The sequence below is a fragment of the Vipera ursinii genome, assembly GCF_947247035.1.
Source record: "Vipera ursinii genome assembly, chromosome: 2".
Taxonomy (NCBI): domain Eukaryota; kingdom Metazoa; phylum Chordata; class Lepidosauria; order Squamata; family Viperidae; genus Vipera; species Vipera ursinii.
This window is the reverse complement of record NC_139513.1, coordinates 195,006,356-195,027,176: the sequence shown is the minus strand read 5'-3', so window position 1 is coordinate 195,027,176 and position 20,821 is coordinate 195,006,356. Positions and strand designations below refer to the sequence as shown.

The window sequence follows — 20,821 nt, the reverse complement described above, 5'->3', positions numbered from 1 at the left end:
GTTATAAACAATGTATACATTTTGGTGCACTTCTAGGAACATTCGTTGTGCTCCAGTAATTGACACTCAGGACAGTTTTGAAGATTTTGGTCTGCAAGCATACAAACTGATGTCTGCAATATGTGATTTAAAGGAGAGATTTGGCATGGGGGTTCCAATACTGTTTCTCAGAGGATCTGTAAGTATGGTAAATTGATAGAAATTTGGTAATGCTGTTTGCATGGTAGTGAGGCAAATGGTGTGTCTGGGAGTGCCAGCATTCTAGGGTCTTCTAATTCTTATTGTCAATTCAGCATTATTCATTACATATGAAAGAACAAGCTACTTATTGTGGTAACAGAAAGTTTGTGAGCTAAAGACCACTTTTAAGATTGTGTCCTATTCCATTCCTTTATTTGCTAAATATTCACAAACTTTCTTTTGCAACTTTGTGCATTCTGTAGAGCTTTCATGTTTGACTAAACATTGTTTTAATATTAATAAGGTAAATACAACTTATGTTTTACTTTTCACCTTTTTATCTGCCCTCTCCTAGGCCAGATTAAACAAAATAATGCATCTCTCATGTCCTCTCTTAATCCAGCATTTTTTCCCCATGGGCAGTGGGCATGGTTTCAAATAAAACCCTGTGCAACAATTTCTTGCCAATTTTCTTTTCTAAAAATATTTTGTGTGACTGGGAGCTCTTTCTATGTTGCAGTACTAAAAATGTATAAAAATCACTTTGAATAGTCAGAAAGTGATATGGCAATACTTCCTTCTATTAGTTAGTTAAGGTAGGTAATTCATGTGCGTGAAATTAGCAATTTTAAGAGCTATTCATGGTTTCATTCAACTGACATTGAAAAATGCCTTAGGAAAAGAATTAATTTTCAGTTAATCTTCTGTATTAACTGTAAAATATGTGAGAAAGTTTCTTCTGCTGCTATGGTTTAATAAATTCTTTTAGCCATTTTTCTAATTATTATAAAAGGAAAGTATACTCCTTTTGCTTTTTATGGTTTACTGCATATTTATTCTAATTAACAGTATTTCAGCTGTAGAAATCTAATATTCTATGTAGCTTTTATTTCAGTGTGTAAAACTATTTAATGCTTTGTTAATAATATTAAGATGGTTAGAAAGGTCCTGTATTAAGCATACTTCCAGATATAGTTTACTTTATACCACATTCTCCCATAGTTTGTGAAGCATTGTTTTATTATAAGCTTTGTTCAACCTAGTAGACTTTGGGTAAAAATAAGCACAGGTGTGTTCCTAAACAAATTTCAAGTGAGTCACCAGAGAGATCAGATTTCACCTGTTATTTGAAATTTGAATCCATCTTCAGTGGTGATCAAATTCTCCTGGGAATTTTCAAATTAAAATGTTGCCTCAGCTGAAATCTTACACTATCACTATTAAGACAAAGGAAAGTTTTAAACTTTCAAAATATGGCTTCTGCAGTTGTGAGATTTTTTTTGTTGTTGTTTCATTTTGAGGTTGCCAGTTTCCAACACTTTGTGTCTGTGGACACGTGAAATGATGCATCCTATTCTACTACTTTAAAAGGCCCCAAGCTGGGTTACAAACCAGAGCAAAAATAAAAATAATGAAACAAGGCCAAGAGAAACATATTAACAGAGAAAATAATAACTACATGAAAGTGATACCCATTTGGCATCTCTCCAGCAACTAAATGCTCTTTGTTCCAGCAGAAACTTTTAATGAAGGTAGAAAGGAAAGAATTTGTCAGATAGTTTGTCTTCCCAGTGCATAGCCTGGTCAAAATCTGCTCTTAGAGCAGCTGGAGAGAGGGTGCAAAGGACTGATGGGAGAATAGGTCATCAAACATAGCTCTCGCTACTGCTTTTTAACATTTCCTCAGTAGGTTACCAATAGGATACAACCCATACAAAACATGAAAGAGCATTAACATACTTTGCCCATACCTAAGAGATACTGGTAACTTCAAGTCAAAGTGATACACCTTCTGAAAGTGAAATTTTAGGTCATGATTTCAAATGCCTTGAACACATAAATTAATATTTTTAGAAGGGGGGGAGAAGGGAGAAAGAATAATGTGGCATTTGGAATAGCCTACAAATTACCAAAGGGATTTTTATAGTGAAAATGTTGCAGTACAACATTGCTTTTGGTAGCAGGATTGAGATATATACCATACTGTTCTGGCCCAAAGACATTAGCAGAGTCGTTAACAGTCCGGGCAATGAAATGAAGAGAGGCACATGGGAGTTGAATAGACAACATTTTTGTCCCAGTATAGTCCATGGTCTGAGATGCAGAACATTCTTTACCTAGGTACAGTTGAGTAGGCAACTGAAGAGTTGAGTCTTCCATTCCAGGCAGTATTAATATAAACATATAAACCTCTGTGCGATTCCTTTTTCCAACAGGACTGTAATACAGAGTCCTTTTATCATATTTTTTCTCACATCTATCACACTGGTTCTCCTTGGACAGGCAGTCATTTTCTGTATGCATATTTCCTGATGGGGTAATGGAACGGCTGCATTGTTAAGTATAGAGTTGTGCAGAAGCAATATAGACTTGGGTCTTTTAAAAACTGTATCCTTGGTTATATTACTAGCTTTCCCCCCCTTCTTTTAAACCAGTATTCTCAGCGTCTCCCAGACAAATTCCGGACTTACGCTCTGTTTGGAAGTGGGAAGGATTGGCCAGAGCACTCATGGAAGGCATTGGGCCGACGTCTCATATTTGAGGGTTTTCTTAAAGAAGTTTCTGGTCAAAACAAGTTTTCAGTCATGTGCATGCTTACTGAGAAGGTAGGTTTGTGGTCATCAGACAAAGTTAAGTGACAACTTGGGGCATCAATGTATTAAGTAATTTGTTTTGCTCTCAGGGTAAAGATTGGCTCAGTAAATCAAGAAAAGAGCAGAGGCAAAGTCTTTTACTTCTGTCTGATGAGGAACTGTGCTTAAAGAAATCTACTCCAAGGTGATTATATCTTCTGATTCTGAAGTGCGTGCAGTTCAAGTCATATTTTAAGTCTGTCCGGGAGATCTTTTCTGTTTCTGGACTAGTGAAAATTTCTGGATTCCACAATTCCCAGAATCTTTTGCCAGCCAAAGAAATGTATTTTGTGCTTTCAAATCTCTGGATATTTAGGGTTGAATGCTTTTCCAAGGCTCATAGTTCAGAATTAGTTTCTTTTTGTAAATTCTGTTGACAAAACATTAGGCAGTCTAAGTAGTTGCCACCTGCTTTAACATGTTTAGCTATATATTGTGTGAAAGTAGTACATTTAAACCCATAGCTCTTTTCCCTGTGTATATGCAGAATTGGTTTGATTGAAACCATCTCCTTTTCTGTTTTGAGCTCAGAATGGCTTGTGTTTTGAGCTTTGCACTTGCTTCCAAGTTGCTTGAAATAGTATGCTTCAAATTCAGAATTGCTTGAATCAGAATGCTTTGCACAGCAGTAAAGTTTACTGTGGGATTAGGTTTTGCTTTCAGGATGTCTAAACTCCTTTATCATCCCCTTTGCAGTTATAAACAAATCTCTATAGAAGCAGGACATGTTTCCAGTGCTGGATTGCCTCAGTCAACATTGAAGAAACAGGTATCTGTTATTGTATTAAGAGAAAGTGATATTATATCTCAATCAGAGTCAGTAATAGCACAAATAGCATAGAGCAGGGGGGGCCAAACAGCTGGCCCGCGGGCCAGTTTCATCATACCGAAGCCATGCCCACCCCATTGCCGGCAATGCAAAAAGAGTCGAGATACATCGCGAGACGTCAAGTGACGTTGCGAGTCCGACACCCGTGGCATATAGTATACATAACAGATCCATCAGGCCTCATTAACAGAGGATTTATTGTTAGACAAGTTCCAAATTTAGAAATGATTGAAAGAGCTTTTCTGAAACTACTGTATTTTCTTGATAGCTATATGTGTCCTATTCCAATTGGAGGAAAAATCTAGCAGCATAAATTAATCTGTTAAATCAGTGTTCAGGAATCTGTCCTCTGTCGAATCTGTTGTTAATTTTGAGTTAAAATTGATGCTACCTAGTGAAATGAACCATAGCTCTGAAAGATAACGGTTGAAAGAAGAAATGTTATTTGTGAAAAAAGAAAGCAAACAACAAATTTCTTGTGAAATTCATTACAGAACAATGTTTCATTATAAAATCAGTACTGAGCATATATTACAGCTCTGCATAGCTCACAGCAAACAATAATGAGAACATAAAGGAAGTAGTTAAAAATCAACAGCCAACATTTCCCAATCGCCGGGCTATAGCCTCACTTGATCACAGTGCTTGAGGAAAGAACCAGCTTTTTAAGGCTTTCCAAAAGAAAGAACAGAGGCCTGCTGGATCTCAGGGGAAGAAGGATATTTTGCAGGGCAGGCATCAGAAAGCCAGATGAAATGGTACAAAATCCAGTTGGTCTAATAACAGTATTTGTACAGGCTTATCTCGATGAAAGGGGTGGGAAAATTAATAACATGTTGGAATAAGAATTTGCACTCAGAAATTTAAACTGGTTAGGTTCTGAAAGGATGCTGGCTTTCATTCTACCCAAGAAATCAAGGGCTGAGAATAGGCCTGCTTGCCTCTTTTCCTTCCCTAGCCAATTTTATTTTCTCTATCTAAGCAATGTATGGATGCGGATATCGAGACACGGGAGTTTCCATCTAACCAGAATTTGATAAATTACTGGTCCTTATGAAAGAAGCCCTAATTAAGAATGAACAATTGAAGTAGATTAGGTTTGGGAGAAGGATCTCTAGATTCCTGGGGCTGCTTCCTTCTTTCTGTATTTTGGCTTAGATGATGCCAACAACGGCTACATTGGCATTTTTGCTCAACTGTAATATAATTAGTTATCATATTTAGTTCAGTATTATCTTGACATTTCTCTACTCTTCAGAGTTAATGTTTCCTGTTATTGAAACCCAAGCAAACTGTAGTGAGATGATTTATTCCAGTGGTTCCCAACCTTTCCTGTACCCTGTTCTATACCCCTAGAACTCTTCTGATATATTCTCGCACCCCTTACAAAAGTTCAAAATAATGACAACGAATTATGCATATGCACTATAATTTTGAAAACCCAAGTTTTCACACCCCCTGGAATATCATCTCGCTCTTCCAGGGGTTGAGAGCACCCCTGGTTGGGAATCCCTGATTTATTCTAAACCTATTAAATTACTTGTAAAATTATATATTTTAAAAACTTTTGTATTAAAAGTATTCAAAAGACATTATAAGCATATCTATTTTTTCTTTTTTTTTCTTTTATGTTACTGAAGAACACTCCTCTGCATAAAATGTTTTCCTATTCAGAAGTTAGTAAGATGTCCAACTGGAGTAGACTTTCAGATAAAAGGTATTTCTGAAAGTAATATTAGCGTGTTGTTTTTTTTTTTTTGGTATCTCTTCATATTAATGTTTGTTGAGAATTTTGGATGGATAGAAGTTGTTTGTGGAACTCTTTATTTGGAATGTTCTATAATAGGTTTGTACGGTATTTGCTGGTGCTACTGTCACCAATTTAAATTTAGGAATTGTTTTTTCACTGTAAAATGTAATTTTTCCAGAGGAAGAAAACATGTAGATGCCTTTTGGAAAGATTAATAGCACAGTCTATTCCTCCAGCTTGTGCCATAAGCATGTCTTTCATACTTGATCCAATAAGCATTTCACAAGGCTTTTGGTCCCTGCATTCCTTGGCTTCTTCTAGAAAAATGCAAGCATTTGTGTTCTCTTATTATTTGTCAGCTACTACATATACTGGCTGAGCAGAAGTTTTAACTATTTTTCTTTCAATAGTAGTGCCACTGTGCAGTTGTCACTGCCTTGTACTCCTCTGAATGCTACAGAAACTGTTATATCTGAAAGGGAGAAGGAATTGCAGGTTAGTATGTCAAGTATTTGGTGATTAGATTCATATGAGAACCAGGTTTCTTTCACGATTATAGAAATCATCCTGAATGGATTGATTTAGTTTTAATCCAAGTGAAAACTAAATCATACCTCACTGGGCATTTGTTGGTCCCTGCTTCTTTTGTCAAAATGCAGAAAGTGTTATTACACTGTTGTGCTACGAATTCTGTTTTGGAAGTTTGTTGCAATATCATGGCACAGATATAAAGGTACAAGGCTGATAGTGCAACGCTGCTTTCATCATGCTGATCTGTTTGACTCCCTCAGGCCAGCATCTGAGTAAAACTTAGTTTGGAAGAGAAGAGAGTAATGTTATTGATTTGGGATGATGTACCCACATCTAAGATAGTTTGGCATAGTGGTTAAACGCGTCAGGCTAAAAATTGAGGCTCTGAATTTTATTCCCACTTGAAGCATGAAACCATTTGGTTGACCTTGGACCAGTCACTCCTTCTTAGTTGTAGGAAGAAGGATAAACCACTTTGAAAATGTTGCCCAAAAACTCCAGGGACTTGTCTTGGCAGTTGCCGGGAGGCAAAACTAACTCAGAGGCACAAAACTACATTTAAAAATGCCATCCTAGATGCAACATTCCATTCTATATATTTTTTAAAAAGGATAACGCTCCTGGTAGATAGCCTACGTCTTGTTGCTTGTTTATATTTGTAGACTTTTTTTTTTTAAAAATGGCATCTTTTAAATGGAGCAGCAAGTTTGTTTATTGATATTCTTAAAAGAATGTTGCCTTTCATCTCAGTGCAATAATTTGTAAACATTTTTTGTTTCCTTCAGACAGTACTGTATGGCAAGTTAGTGGCAGCCCGGCAGAAACTTGCCAGTGAAAAAGACATCCCTCCAGCTGTGCTTGCAACAAATAAAGTGCTGCTTGATATGACTGTGATAAGGTATATGAATTTCCATTGAAGTGAGTGAATGAACACCATTTAGATACGTGTTGGAGAACAATAGGAATCATTTTGCTGGGGAAATGTCAGGGGTTCTCATCTCCTAAAATGTTAAATGAATTTGTATGAATTCATCTTCCCATTCCACCCTATAAATAAGCTAATAATTTCATTGGAGTTAGGATTGTGTAAGAAATTAAACCATTTGCTTCCGTTTTGATTCAAACTTATAATCATCAAAAATGAGAGAAGATAATTTTTTTTAGCTTGTCTCTTACCACATAACAACCTTCATTTACTTAACAAAATTGCTATCTTCCTTTTTCTTGACCTGGGAGTGACTTGTCCCACAGTTTGAGAATTCCTGAACTAAGTAATTATCCCTAAAAATTAGAAAATCTGTTTGACCACAATATAGCTGAAAGGGGGGAAATGTGTTTATATACCACAAGCACTGACGGTTTGTCTTATCATTTTCACCTTTAACTCTACAGAATTTACTTCATTATTACAATGATTTCCAAGCATTTTAGACTTCATGTTTATGCAATTGCTCTTGGCTAATGACAATTTAAATCCACTTGTTTTGATAGCATTTCAAATCATTAGAATGTTTTTTTTTAAATGTTTCATCCTTCTAGATGTATTCAGATGATTCACATTGACTCAAGTTTGGAAATTTCGCTTTACTTTAGCAAACGTGCTTGAGATCAGTAACCTTAATTTGATGCCAATTATACACCATAACTAATTAAATTTACCACCTTGGGATTTGTTCTCAAAAGTAAAAAGATTTAAATTCCATAAAATAAGTAATAAAATATATAAATGATTCTAAATATGAATTTAAATTTCATTTTGCAATAATATTATCAGTAAAACAAAGAGTGGTCAAGCAGATCAGAAGCCAGTAATCTCTTTACACTTACTGGCAGTGACACATTGCATGGATGGATTGTAAACTTTGCTAGCTTATCTAGGTTTTAATTTCTGTTTTCAGGTTCTTCAGCAAGTACTTTCATATTCTCCCTCTTTCTGTGTTTATAAGAGTCTTTCTTTCCTTTCTACCTTCATATATCAAACTCAAACTAATGAAACCATAGAATGTCTGTAACATCTGTAACATTTTTTTCCAGGCCTACAACTGTGGAAATTATGAAGAGAATTGATGGCATTTCTGAAGCAAAATCTACCATGTTGGCTCCTCTTCTAAACGTAATCAAGGAATTCTCCCAGACAAATAATTTACAGGTCAGATATCATTAAATTCAATTAACTATTGTTAAGTTTTAAGAAGGTGAGCCAATGTCACAATTGGCAGCATGCTATTCTAACTTCGGGACGCGGTGGCTCAGTGGGTTAGGACGCTGAGCTTGTCGATCAGAAGGTCGGCAGTTTGGCGGGTCGAATCCCAAGTGCCGCGTAGCAGAGTGAGCGCTAGTTACTCGTCCCAGCTTCTGCCAACCTAGCAGTTCGAAAGCACGTAAAAATGCAAGTAGAAAAATAGGGACCACTATGGTGGGACGGTAACAGTGTTCCGTGCGCCTTTGGCGTCTAGTCATGCCGGCCACATGACCACAGAGACGTCCTCGGACAAGCGCTGGCTCTTCGGCTTTGAAACGGAGATGAGCACCGGCCCCTAGAGTCGGAAACGACTAGCACGCATGTGCGGGGGAACCTTTACCTTTACTTTTATTCTAACTTTTTGTCTACAGATAATCCTTGCTTAACATCCATTTGTTCAGTAACTGTTCAAGGTTACAACCGCACTGAACAAGTGGTGGCCATACCTGCTCCTTGAAGTTACGGCCATTGCAGTGCTCCTGGGGTCCCGTGAACAAAATTCAGTCTGTCTGCATTTACAACTGCAGGGGGCACTTCAACTTTCCCCCCACTCACCTTTCTCTGCTCTTTTGACCGCCCTGCATGCCATTGGCCTGAAGAAGTCTTCTTGTATCTGGTGCTCCTCGCCTTTTTCTCCTCTTCGTGCACTGGTCCACCTGTTGATCTTCCCTCTGTTTTCCTTTCCCGACCTCCTCGTAACTATTGTCAACGTCTCTGGCTCCAAGCATGGCCTATGCAATCGTTCCCGCAGGGCCTTCTTTTCAAATTTTTCTTTATTGGGAGCATTGGGAGCTGGTGGAGAGGGGTGTTCAGCACTGTCGGATATACCATGTTTGAAGCTGAGGGTGTCATTGATGGCTGAAGGGATGCAGAGCAGTGAAGATTTTGGAAGTTTGAAGGGATTGATTTTTTTCTTTACCTGACATCCCTCTGTTTGGAACATGGGTGTTGTAGTCTATGCCCAGATCAATCACAGATGTTTTAGTCCACACAGATAACCTGGAACTAGCTGTTCAGTATAAGGATGTTTTATATATGGGTAGTCCTCACTCAACAAGCACAATTGAGCCTGGAATTTTGGTCATTTATTGTAGTTGTTAAGCGAGTCACTATGTGACCTGCCTGGGCTTTATGACCGTTTTAACAACAGTTGCAAGGCGAGTCACTGTGGCTGTTAAGTGAATCATGTGGTCGTTAAGCAAATCCATTCTCCCGAATGGGTGCTTTTTGCCCGAAACCAGCAAAAACATTGCAAATCTCTCTGCAACCAGTGTAAATGCAAGCCTGTTGCCAAGCGCCCGAAATGTGATCACGTGACTGTGGGGAAGGGTTGATGCAGGAGTGACACATTCAAAGACAGGTTGTAAGTAGTTTTTTGGGGGGGGGGCATCATAACTTTCAACAGTTGTTAAGTGACTGGTCATTAAGTGACCACCTTTCTTCCTAGCGTTGCTTATTCCTTTGTTCAGTGATGTTCTTCAGTGTTTAGATTTTTTTTAAATAGCAGTTTCGTTGATACTCTGCAGACAGACATCTTCAAGAATTCTGGAATGAGAGATCAGCCAGATACAGTCCTTCAGGTGGACAGTGAGTACAACATCCCGAGAGAATCAGAAGAACGTAAAACTTACTCATTGTTTCAAGATACGAATAAGTCCCTGGTAAGCTTTTTAACATTTCCTTATATGCAAAGCCACACTTCTTTATCGGGTTTCAGTCCATCAAAGTACTTTAATTTAAAGGAATAAAAAACTGACCACTGCTTATGTGCTACATCTTATTGGCTCATGATGGTCTGTACTGAAACTTACTTTGAATTGGGCTTATTTTGCTGTTTCAAGGCAGAATGATGAGTTAAACGAAGTTCTGCTTGGGAAGAAGACTCTTTTCTGCTAGTGGCTGTCTTCCATAGGAGGCAACATATGAGGGAGGAGACATGGATGGGACTACTTCCTTTTGTTTTTCATTTCTGTTTGCTTTTTATCTTTTTATTTTGTTTTCTCATCCAGTATACTGGATTTCAGTGTAGGGATCGAGTACCGGAAGTCCGAATGAATTATGAATAATAATAACAAATTATAGTGCAGGCAGTTCTCAACATGCAATCACAGTTGGGACCACAGCTTCCATTGCTAAGCAGTTGTTAAGTGAATCACATGGTTATTAAACAAATTTGGCTTCTTCCATTGCTTATTGGAAGTCAACTGGGAAGGTTGCAGATGGTGATCACATGATCCCAGGACTCTACAACTGTTGAAAATACATTGTTGTTGTTGTTAGCTGCGAAGTCGTGTCCGACCCATCGCGACCCTATGGACAATGTTCCTCCAGGCCTTCCTGTCCTCTACCATCTTCTGGAGTCCATTTAAGCTCACGCCTACTGCTTCAGTGACTCCATCCAGCCACCTCATTCTCTGTCGTCCCCTTCTTCTATTGCCCTCGGTTGCCAAATATCCAAATTTTAATCACATGACTGTGCAGATGCTATTGATGGGTCATAAGTGCAAGGCCCAAATGTAAGTCATCCTGACTACACAGATAAACCTCCAGGTGCCCTCAACAACTCACTAATGACCAGCTGTTTGCAAGGAGTATAAATCATTCCATTGCCCGCCACCCAGGCAGAGCTGAAGAAGCTTCTTGGATAAGAAGTGAAACGTCTTCAAAGAAAAAAAAATAAGAAAGATCAGTTGCCTTTGTGAAAAAGCAAGTTTGGGAAAATTATGACCTATATGACTGAGAATCTCCATAGATTTTGACTGATTAGTGTCACATTCCCAAAATATTGTGACATATTTATTTATTAAAGCTATGCCATGTTTTGTCTATGTTATGTTTGAATGAGGGATAAGTACTAAAAATAGTTAACCAGTCTTTTAAATAGTTTGATGTACTTTTTCCCCAATTAATTATTTCATTTAATTTCTCCCCCCACCTTCGATATTTTCAATAGTTGTATATATTGTATTTGCTAGACAGCATTTATGTAACTGATATAATGGCCTCATAGTGCTATGTAGTCAATCAGATTTGGTTATAGAGTGATTTCATTGAAGCTAAGTTACGTAGGTTCTTCTGGTATCAATATTATTGTCAGTCTAATTAAATAAAAACTTTTGCTATTTTCCAGAGCAGCTGTCCAAAATTTGTCCAGAGAGGGACATATCTCAGTATTGCTGATTTTTTAAAATTAAAAATACCCACAATTTTTGACAGACTTTATTTTTTTTTAATAAAAAAGCAACTGTAACAAACTGCTTCTGTATATTGATGCTAGGTTTGCTTCTCAGTTTGCTGCTCCCAAGAGCATGTGAAATTAGATAGCCAGCAAATTTTAAAACACCCAAGGACTAATTAGCAAGGAGCAATAATACAATTAAGACTTGGTAATTTGATGCCGTGTATCAAATGACTATTGATTATAATGTGCACTCTTTTGTCTGTTGTCTGAGAGAAAGTCAGCAAACATAATAGGCAGTCATCATCTCTATGTGAAGAAAATAATTGGCAAAGTTACAAAGATGTATTAAAAAGCCACCTGATATGATTCGCATAGTAGGATAAAAAACAATATTTTTTTCCCATTCATAAACTGTGCTAAAACTTTTATGTTTTGCTAGTACCGTGTTTCCCCGAAAATAAGACCAGGTCTTATTTTTTATTTTATTTTTTTGCCTCCAAAAGAGGCACCAGGTCTTATTTTGGGGGGAGGTCTTTTATACTCACTTCCGGCACTGACAGCCCCGCCCAGCCGGTCCACTTCTTCTGCGGCCAAAGGAGCAGCTTCATTCTGCAGCTGCATTCCGGCCTGCATTTTGCAACCAGGCCTTTCCGGAAGGCCACTGCAGCCGAGTTCCGAACTATGGATTGAATCCATCTCGGCTGCAGAGGTCTTGCAGAACTGAGCTATGGATTGAATCCATAGCTCGGTTCTCAGCTGCAGTGGCCTTCCAGAAAGGCCTGTTGGTGAGAAATGCAGGTCTGGCTGCAGAAGACACCGCAGAAGAAGTAGGCAGGCAAGAAGAAGCCTGGCTGCCAAGTAAGTGGGTGCAGGGTGCGTGAGGCAGCTACACACACACACACACACACACACACACACCCTAGCTTGATTTTTAGGTCTGTGACTTGCCCCAAAACTAGGGCTTATTTTTGGGGTAGGGCTTATAAGCTAGGGCTTATTTTCGGGGTAGGCCTTACTATCGGGGAAACATGATATTTACTACGTCACGCCATAGCTGCCTAGAATGACAAAAAAGCTTGTCTGCTTTTCTTCATTCACAGGACTATTGCTTCTCTAAGTATTTAACAAAAGAACTTATTGCCACTGTAGCACAATCTAAAAGGCTTCTAAAATAAGTGTGCCTTTGATTTATAGATTGAATTGAATAAAATGAGCTTTGTCAGAGTAGTAATCAGCTAAGTGTTTAGTTGATTAATCTGCTGATTTAATCAGTTGACATTCAGATCTGTTATTTATACAGTACTACTTACATAACATTGCTCAATTGCTAGTGAAACACCCAAAGGAAGGAACCAGAGCTGCTTTGGTGTTTATGCACATGTAAAATATTCACAAGTGGATGTCAGTATGTTCAGTAAATTGGTACTCTTTCTATCTATATTTTTATTTTTATCTCTTTGTCTGCATGAGTCAAAGATACATGTAGAACCAGAAATGTCTCCTTATCCACCTAGGTCACTAAGTATCCTTTCATATCCTTGTACCCTGATGTTTATATTGGAATTAGTATCTTTCAATGTCACATACCTTTTGAGACCACGTAATAAATGTGACTAACCTTTGCAACTACAGTACATATTAATTAAAAAGGTATTCAGTAACAGAGGTGGTTATGATCATTGATTTCCTAGCTAAAGAAAATGAGTTTAAAATGGGCATCAAGTATCATAGAAACTAGTTATTCAAAACTTGGGGAAAAATCTGGTGGATTTGCTCTGGCAAGAAAGCAATATGAGATTGTTAGGTTACAAATTTGGTACCATCACTGAGAAGATCTCTTTGTTAGTTACTGTGACCATGGTAGATCTTATTAACATATGAAGGGCCACTTTTTTCTGCATAAAACCTTCCCTATAAATTCAAAGGTATTTGGGGGGAGCCTATGGGAGAAGGATGCTCAAAGGGCTTTAAGAATCAAAATGAGCACTGTATACTGATTTTGGAAGTGAACAAGTAATTTATTAAAGCACAATTAATATGGCACTACCTGTTCATGTTAAGAATAACACCATGCATGTATTGGAAAATTACTATATCATGTATAGTAATTAGTATAGAGCTAATGTTTAAGCTGATGCAAAGACAAGATGAGCTGCTGCTATCATGAGCATTCACATTCTGTCTCACACATACATGATCACCCAAACTGATCCTAAAGTGAAAGAAACTCTGAACATCACTTCTCAAGATTACAAAATATTTACACAAGCCTTGTCTGACGTCTAGCTTCTTATAATTCATGGATTCTGCTACTTAATTCCAGAGAGCATGTTTAGAGCATCCATGGTGCATAGGATCGATGGAGCTAAAATGCATCCTAAACTTTTTTCTTCTTTAATATATTGTTATTTGTTAAAGCAAACAGCTAAAATATCATCAGGATATCAATAAAGGATCAAAATGAGATTATAATGATGATATATAGATAGTACGTTTTGAATTCTTTGGAAGAATTGTAAAACATGATTTCAGAACAACAGTATCACCTATTGGTAGGAGAAGGAACTCCAATTTTACCTTCTAATATAGCCAGAAAAATGCTGAGTTAGCAGTTGGATATAGGATTGCAGCAATGGCTTGTGTGTTTTTAGCTACATAAGGAAGACAAAATATTAGGAAAGAAACAATTTTTCCATTGACTGCTTATTCAAACATGCACACACATGAAAGTCTGTGAGAGATAAGTATATTGACAGAGAAAAGAAACTTCTTTTTCTCCATTGTCGACCCAGAAACTAAATGAGACCATTTACTGCCTGCATATAATTCCTTATTGCCTTTGAAAACCAGCTAAGATTTTAGATCAGACATGTCAAACACAAGGCCCGGGGGCTGGATCCGTCCCGCGAAGTGGTTTCATGTGGCCCGCGAAGCCATCGGGAAACAGTGAGGGAACGGCCCCCACTGCCTTGGCCCTGGCCCAGAGACCCTCCTTCTGCCAGAGACCCTCAGATCTGTTCCACTCCTGCCCAGGCCCTCATAGGCACCCTTGATGCGAACGATGTAGAGCTGGCCATGCTCACCCAGTAGGCCATACGCACTCTGGCCACGCCCACCCAGTAGGCCACGCCCACCCTGGCCATACCCACCCGGCCCCCTGAGGGCAACCGCAATGCTGATGCGGCCCTCAATGAAATTGAGTTTGACACCCCTGTTTTAGATAAAAGCATATCCTTTGCATTGATGGATAATCTGCCAACGTGTTTTTTTACCCCCAACAACTACAGATAGATTTTTTCCATGCTGATCTGTCCCTAACCTGGTTTTCAGGTCTTCCAACATTGCACCTACTGTCATTGTAACTTAGTCCATCTATCTTGCTGCTAGTCTTTCTTTCTTTCTTTCTTTCTTTCTTTCTTTCTTTCTTTCTTTCTTTCTTTCTTTCTTTCTTTTTCTCTTTCTTTCTTTCTTTCTTTCTTTCTCTCTCTCTTTCTTTTTCTTTCTTTCTCTCTTTCTTTCTCTCTCCTTCCTTCCTTCCTTCCTTCCTTCCTTCCTTCCTTCCTTCCTTCCTTCCTCAGGATTAGAACCTATATCAGAAATCATGTAATATGTGTGAATAGGATAATTTGAGCTTGGTCATTTGTGTGAGAACTCTGGATTGTTTTGTTCACTGATCTATTACAATATACATCTGTCATCTTTCTTATCTCTCTCTTCCTCCCTCCTAACCTACTCAAGTAGGTAAAACATTTAAATGAAAACGTTTAGTAGCCACAATTTTGAAACAAGATTCTGAGCCAGCTCAAAACCCAGTCTGAGTGCACAGATTACAATTCAGATGAACCTGTTATCCTATCCTAAAAATATCCTATTGTTGAATTGCTTTATTTCTGGCCTTTAGTTACAGCAAAAAAAATTGAGCTTCCTTCTGCTTTATTCATTGCTTAGTAAAATATTTTTTGTGATTATATGACTTTTAATCATATTATATGAAAAAATGCATGTTATTGTCCAATTTAAAACAAGTGCAAGAAACGAATATAGAAATAAAAGTAACTGCAATTTTAGTTTTCAAATCTTCTCTTCCAGTTGATGCACTGCTATTTATATTATTGTTAATAACAACTAATTTTAATTTGATTTTTTAATGTAATTCACCTTAATCTTTCAGGAGGATTCAGTGAAGCCACTTATTCAGGAATCCAGTTCTGAGTCCCATGGAAATATAAAGCAGAATGCCTCATGTACAGATTCTTTATCCTGGGTAATTATGTAGTACATCGTCCATTAATTATACCAAACAAACAAATACTAAAAATATTGCAGAGTCTCCATCAATGAATTTGTTTTAATGATAATATTGGAAACATTCTCATTAATGTCTAAGTTAAGTATGTAATATAGCACTGATGGTGAACCTTTTAGAGACGGAGTGCCCAAACTGCAACCCAAACCCCACTTATTTATCGCAAAGTGCCAAAACAGCAATTTAATCTGAATACTGAGATTTTAGTTTAGAAAAAACAACTCATACAGTAACAACTTTTGTCTTAAAAGAAAAACATAACAAAGCTTTCAGTGATACAAACAACTTTTTACTGAAAGGTAAAAGTTTGCATTTGGCATGCTTTTGAACAATTAATGTGATTTTTGCTGTTGTATGCATGCTGATAATTTGTCTAACCTTGGGTTATACTTTGTAAGTTTGAGAGCAACACATGCAGCATTCAGGTCATCTGTTAGTCTGTTTCTGGTCTCAGATTTCATATAATTCAAACCTGAAAACAGCTTGCTCACTCCTGAGGCTTGTTTTGGCTAGGAAGGGGCTTGAGAAATAGCTTTTTCCTGTGAAAACTTAGCCAAAGAGCAAGGTGCATGTGCCCACAGAGAGGGCTCTGAGTGCCCCCCCTCTGGCACGCGTGCCATAGGTTCGCCACCACTGTAATATAGAATGCAGACTTAAAATCATAAATTTTTATAGTGGGAAAATACATTTGAGATAATCTAGTTCTACTCCAATCCCCTGCATAGTGCAGGATTCATTGGAGTCGGAGTTGGCACACCTTACAGCCCATTGGCCAGATATGACTTGCCACCTAAAATCATCCAGCGTATAGTCTCAGAAAGGAATATATTCACCTGATTTGTGTGTGTCTGTGTGTGTGTGTGTGTGTGTGAGAGAGAGAGAGAGAGAGAGAGAGAGAGAGAGAGAGAGAGAGAGAGAGAACCCATCACTTCCTTGGGTGGCTATTTTTGTAACAACTTCACAAGCCACAGGCACAGGCAGAGCAACAAACCTCCACACAAACTGTGAGGTGGAGGATGACTTTCTAGCCTTTGGTGGAGACTTATAGTAAAAGAAAGCTCAACACTTAACATGGTCCATAAGATAATCCTCGATAGTATTTTTTAGGTGTAATCCATTGGTTCTGTAACTATTTTCAGGACAATAGAAAGTATAAGAATAAGAATATTTAAACACTCAGTACTTCATATTATGAAAGTTGGAATAAATGAAAAGTGTTCCCTATATTAAGTATCCACTTTTTAAGGACAAAAGATTTGGCTAGTGGATCTTCAAATTAGTTTTCCAGTGTCATGCAGGGTATGGTGTTAAATTATTGAAAAGGTTGCTTGAATTGTACAATTAAAGCATTGGTATTATTGCATTAATAGATTATTGCAAAATGCATTGCATTATTTTGTAATATGAGGATTTCTATCTTGGGCTTGATATTTGATAGCTATTATTTATCGTTGCTTATAAATATTAAAAACAGGAAAAAAGAAAAAGAGTATAAACTGCTTAGAAAAATAGCTAATTTTCCCCTTTATGCTCCCCAATTTGCAGTATTTATAAGCATTTCAACCTCCTTAGAAACCATACTTAGTTTGTATCTGCCTTGCTATGTGAGGACTAAGCTTTTAACTATAATTATAAATCTATTTTGTCAGTCTTTTGTATCCAGAAGATTAGTAGAATGATTATAACTGGTTCCTCTTTTTCCAAAGATACAGTGTAATAAGGAAGAGCAAGTCCTTAATCCTAAACAGGATGCCCAGAATCGTCAGAGTGCTATCCAGTTGGCTTCATGGAACCAGCACTCAGCTAATGTTGAGGAAGATCTGTTTACTGATTCCCAGTCAGAGGTAATTGTTATTTACGTCATCCAAAACAGACTTAGGCAAACTTAATGACATATTGAATATATTTTATTTGATTTTACAACTAGCTTCTAGTACCTTTCTGTGATCATTTAATATCAAATAACATGTAAGTTCTTATCCCAAGAAGCTAGCAAGAATTATTCATGTTTATACTTTTGGCTTCCTTGTGCTTTCGAAGCTGCTTGGAGGAAAAAAAAATACCTTGGAAAGCACATATGAGAAAGAATGCCTTTTTTGATATATATACATATCAAACTCATAAATCCACCAAACAGGTTAAAAAGTGGAATAAAGTATTGTAAAGATGCCACTATTTGGGAAGATTGTCTTTTGATGTGCATCAGAGCCTTGGTGGAGCAGTGGGCTAATGCCTCCTTAAGTAACACCAGCTGCCTGCAATTGCAGGTTCGAGTCCCACCAGGCTCAAGGTTGACTCAACCTTCCATCCTTCTGAGGTAGGTAAAATGAGGACCCAGATTGTTGGGGGCAATAAGCTGACTTTGTAATAATGCCGCTTGGGGTGTGTGTGAAAGCCCTAATAAGCAGGCATATACATAGAATGAAGGCTATTGCTAAGCACATTGATTTGTGCTTAGATTGTAAGCTGCCCTGAGTCTTAGGAGAAGGGCGGGATATAAATGGGCTTAAAATAAAATAAAAATAAAAAATCTTGCCTGAGTAAAAATTACATAGTTAACGAATGAATAAATGTATGATTTTTTTTCCTAGCTGTTAAGTCAGCCTTCAAAGAGGAAATTACCAGAGTGGTTTGGAACATCAAAGGAAATAATTCCTCATGTTAAAGTATCTAAAAAATCCAGAGGAGGAAGTAAAGGACTCTTCAGTTGAAACTGGAAATGGCACAACAATGTATTTACGCATAACTTCATGAAGGTGAGATTCTTCTACTTTGTTCTGTCTCACTCGAGCTTTCCATTAATACCTCTTCCAGAAAAATTTATGGGACTGATCAAACTCTGAAAGTGAGCCCAGACAAAGAAAGAAGAAAATGAGTAATAGTTTAAATCAGAGTGCACATTGCACAGAATATTCTTCACAATATATGTGTTATGTATTGACGTGACGAATTGTTCCCTTTTCAAATTTAATCACCTATTAAGGAACATATTCAGAAACAACTGTCTTCTCAAAATACATGTAACATATGGTTCCTCTTTGAATGTTATGTTGACATTTAGGAGAACTGTATTTTCATGAAATGGGCATGCCCATATTTGTTTATTTGTAGTACACTATTTTTAAGGAAAACATTCCGGGGGAAAATAATATTAAAAAGCAGGATACCATGTGCAATGCTACTTAATTTTTTTAATTGTTAACTTTTTTTTCTTCTCTTGCAATTACTTTTCGCACTTTCCTACAAAAAAATAAAACTTGTTTATCATTAAAAGTTGCGATTCAGTTCAGTGTTTGTGTTCAAAAAAGATTAGCTCTTGATGACTAGATGGACATATACCGTACTTTTCTTGACAAAATGCAGTAGTAGTTTGCCATTATTGCCTTCTGAAATATTTTTTGACATGTGCATCTACCTTAGTACCCTGGGATTTCCTGGTGATCTTTCATCCAAGAGAGATGAGAGCAATCATCCAGTTTGATTGCTTAGCTTTTTTGAGGCTAGATCTTTTGTTTGGGTGAAGTAAATAGATGCATGTTTTAAAATTCCTAGCCTTAAATGATAACTCCTAAAAAAATTCAAGCTTGACAATTCATCTTCATCCTTCTCTGACTCCCATACTTAGTTAAAATTTATCCTGTCTGTTCTGTATATGGCTCACAGATAAACTATTACAATTATTTATAGCTCATTTTTCTGTCTCAAAACAACTTTATAGAAGTTCACTTAAGACAACCTAGAACACGGGTGTCCAACTGCCAGCCCATGGGCCTGTTGCATCATGCAGAAGCCACACCCACCCCAGCTCCAGCAATGGAAAAAAAAGTCGTGACACATCATGCGGCAAGTTTGACACCTGTGACCTAGAACATTTAGAAATTATTACTATTTCACTAACCATAATACTATGAGAAAAATGAGTTACAGTAAAGTAGGGTGCAGTCAAGATACATATGTGGGGTGTCTCGTAAGGAAACTTCTCTACAAAGTTATCCCATTGAATATTATGATGGATGTCTAAAATGACCAGATGCTACCAAATAGCCTTCAAACCCTTGCCAGTCCATGATTACTTTACTAACATATTTGATTACAAAGGTTATCAGAAGTTTTCGAACGATGTAACTTAGGTTCAGAGAAGTTTTGTTTTGCTGATTGTTTTTTTTAAAGATAGAACAAGACTTCTCAGAGTCTAATCGCTTTTCCCAAAATTTACATAGCTTTGGAAAAGGTTTAGATAAAAGCCTCTGTGTGCATTTAGCATAAAATAGTATGATAGAGCACTCGTGGAAGTGAATGGGATCAGCAGAAAGCAGACTAGAATTTAAGTAACAACAGCCAAGCAAAATACTGTATTTTGTACAGAAGCGTTTTACTAGGTCAGGGGTAGGCAACCTCGGCTCTTTTATGACTCATGGACTTCAACTCCCAGAATTCCTGAGCCAGCCAAGCTGGCTCAGGAATTCTGGGAGTTGAAGTCCATGAGTCATAAAAGAGCCGAGGTTGCCTACCCCTGTACTAGGTCTAGCCCAGGGGTAGGCAACCTCGGCTCTTTTATGACTCATGGACTTCAACTCCCAGCATAGCTGACTCAGGAATTCTGGGAGTTGAAGTCCATGAGTCATAAAAGAGCCGAGGTTGCCTACCCCTGGTCTAGCCCAAAATGCTCGCGTTCTGGGGATTTTTCCTGTGGAAGTTGCTTCCCTGAGATCTAGAGCCCGGGATCAGCACTCTTACTATCTACTTAACTGCTTGTAGAGCAAGTACCTTCTCTATTTCGGCAGGCTATGCAAGCTTTTGCTGCCCGGGGGGATTCTGGGAGTTAAAGTCCACACATCTTAAAATGACTAAGGATGAAAAACGTGGCTAAATCACAGATTAACAATATACATGCAACAAGCTCTTAACTCTACGGAGAGGGGGGCAGCATTTGGCTCCGCAAAGGACTTCCTGTTGCCATGGCAATGGTGCTACTTCCGGACCTCGCCTCTTGCCTCTGACGCAAAATGCAGTCGACCAGCGACAGGAAGGATGGGCGCTCTTTAGGTAGGAAGTAAGCCAATCGGAAAGCCGGAGCCGGTGGGCTCCGTGGATTCGCCCGCCTTCCTCTTGCCCGTTGGAGTCGCCTCATGCGCGAGGTGAGTTGTCTTTTGGCGCGAGGTCTCGAGA

At 38.0% G+C, this 20,821-nt stretch overlaps 2 protein-coding genes across 5 annotated transcripts in view; both read left to right on the top strand.

Moving 5' to 3' along the window:
• The window catches only part of WRN (WRN RecQ like helicase), a 65,198-nt gene extending 46,285 nt beyond the window's left edge, over positions 1 to 18,913 (top strand). For 2 of the 3 annotated variants that reach the window (XM_083355121.1, XM_083355123.1), the window contains 12 exons: positions 37 to 178; positions 2,616 to 2,786; positions 2,864 to 2,958; positions 3,510 to 3,582; positions 5,283 to 5,359; positions 5,803 to 5,887; positions 6,709 to 6,821; positions 7,958 to 8,072; positions 9,692 to 9,826; positions 15,518 to 15,610; positions 17,359 to 17,496; positions 18,244 to 18,913. In XM_083355121.1, coding sequence (XP_083211247.1) covers positions 37 to 178; positions 2,616 to 2,786; positions 2,864 to 2,958; positions 3,510 to 3,582; positions 5,283 to 5,359; positions 5,803 to 5,887; positions 6,709 to 6,821; positions 7,958 to 8,072; positions 9,692 to 9,826; positions 15,518 to 15,610; positions 17,359 to 17,496; positions 18,244 to 18,363 — 1,357 coding nt within the window. In that variant the 3' untranslated portion in view covers positions 18,364 to 18,913. The remainder of the gene's footprint in view (positions 1 to 36; positions 179 to 2,615; positions 2,787 to 2,863; positions 2,959 to 3,509; positions 3,583 to 5,282; positions 5,360 to 5,802; positions 5,888 to 6,708; positions 6,822 to 7,957; positions 8,073 to 9,691; positions 9,827 to 15,517; positions 15,611 to 17,358; positions 17,497 to 18,243) is intronic. The other variant, XM_083355122.1, reaches the window with a different exon arrangement.
• GTF2E2 (general transcription factor IIE subunit 2) overlaps positions 18,336 to 20,821 on the top strand; it is a 46,023-nt gene continuing 43,537 nt past the window's right edge. The window contains exon 1 of one of the 2 annotated variants that reach the window (XM_083355127.1): positions 18,336 to 18,408. The gene's annotated coding sequence lies outside the window, so the exon portion shown is untranslated. Of the gene's footprint in view, positions 18,409 to 20,662; positions 20,791 to 20,821 lie in introns of those variants that run through there. The other variant, XM_083355126.1, reaches the window with a different exon arrangement.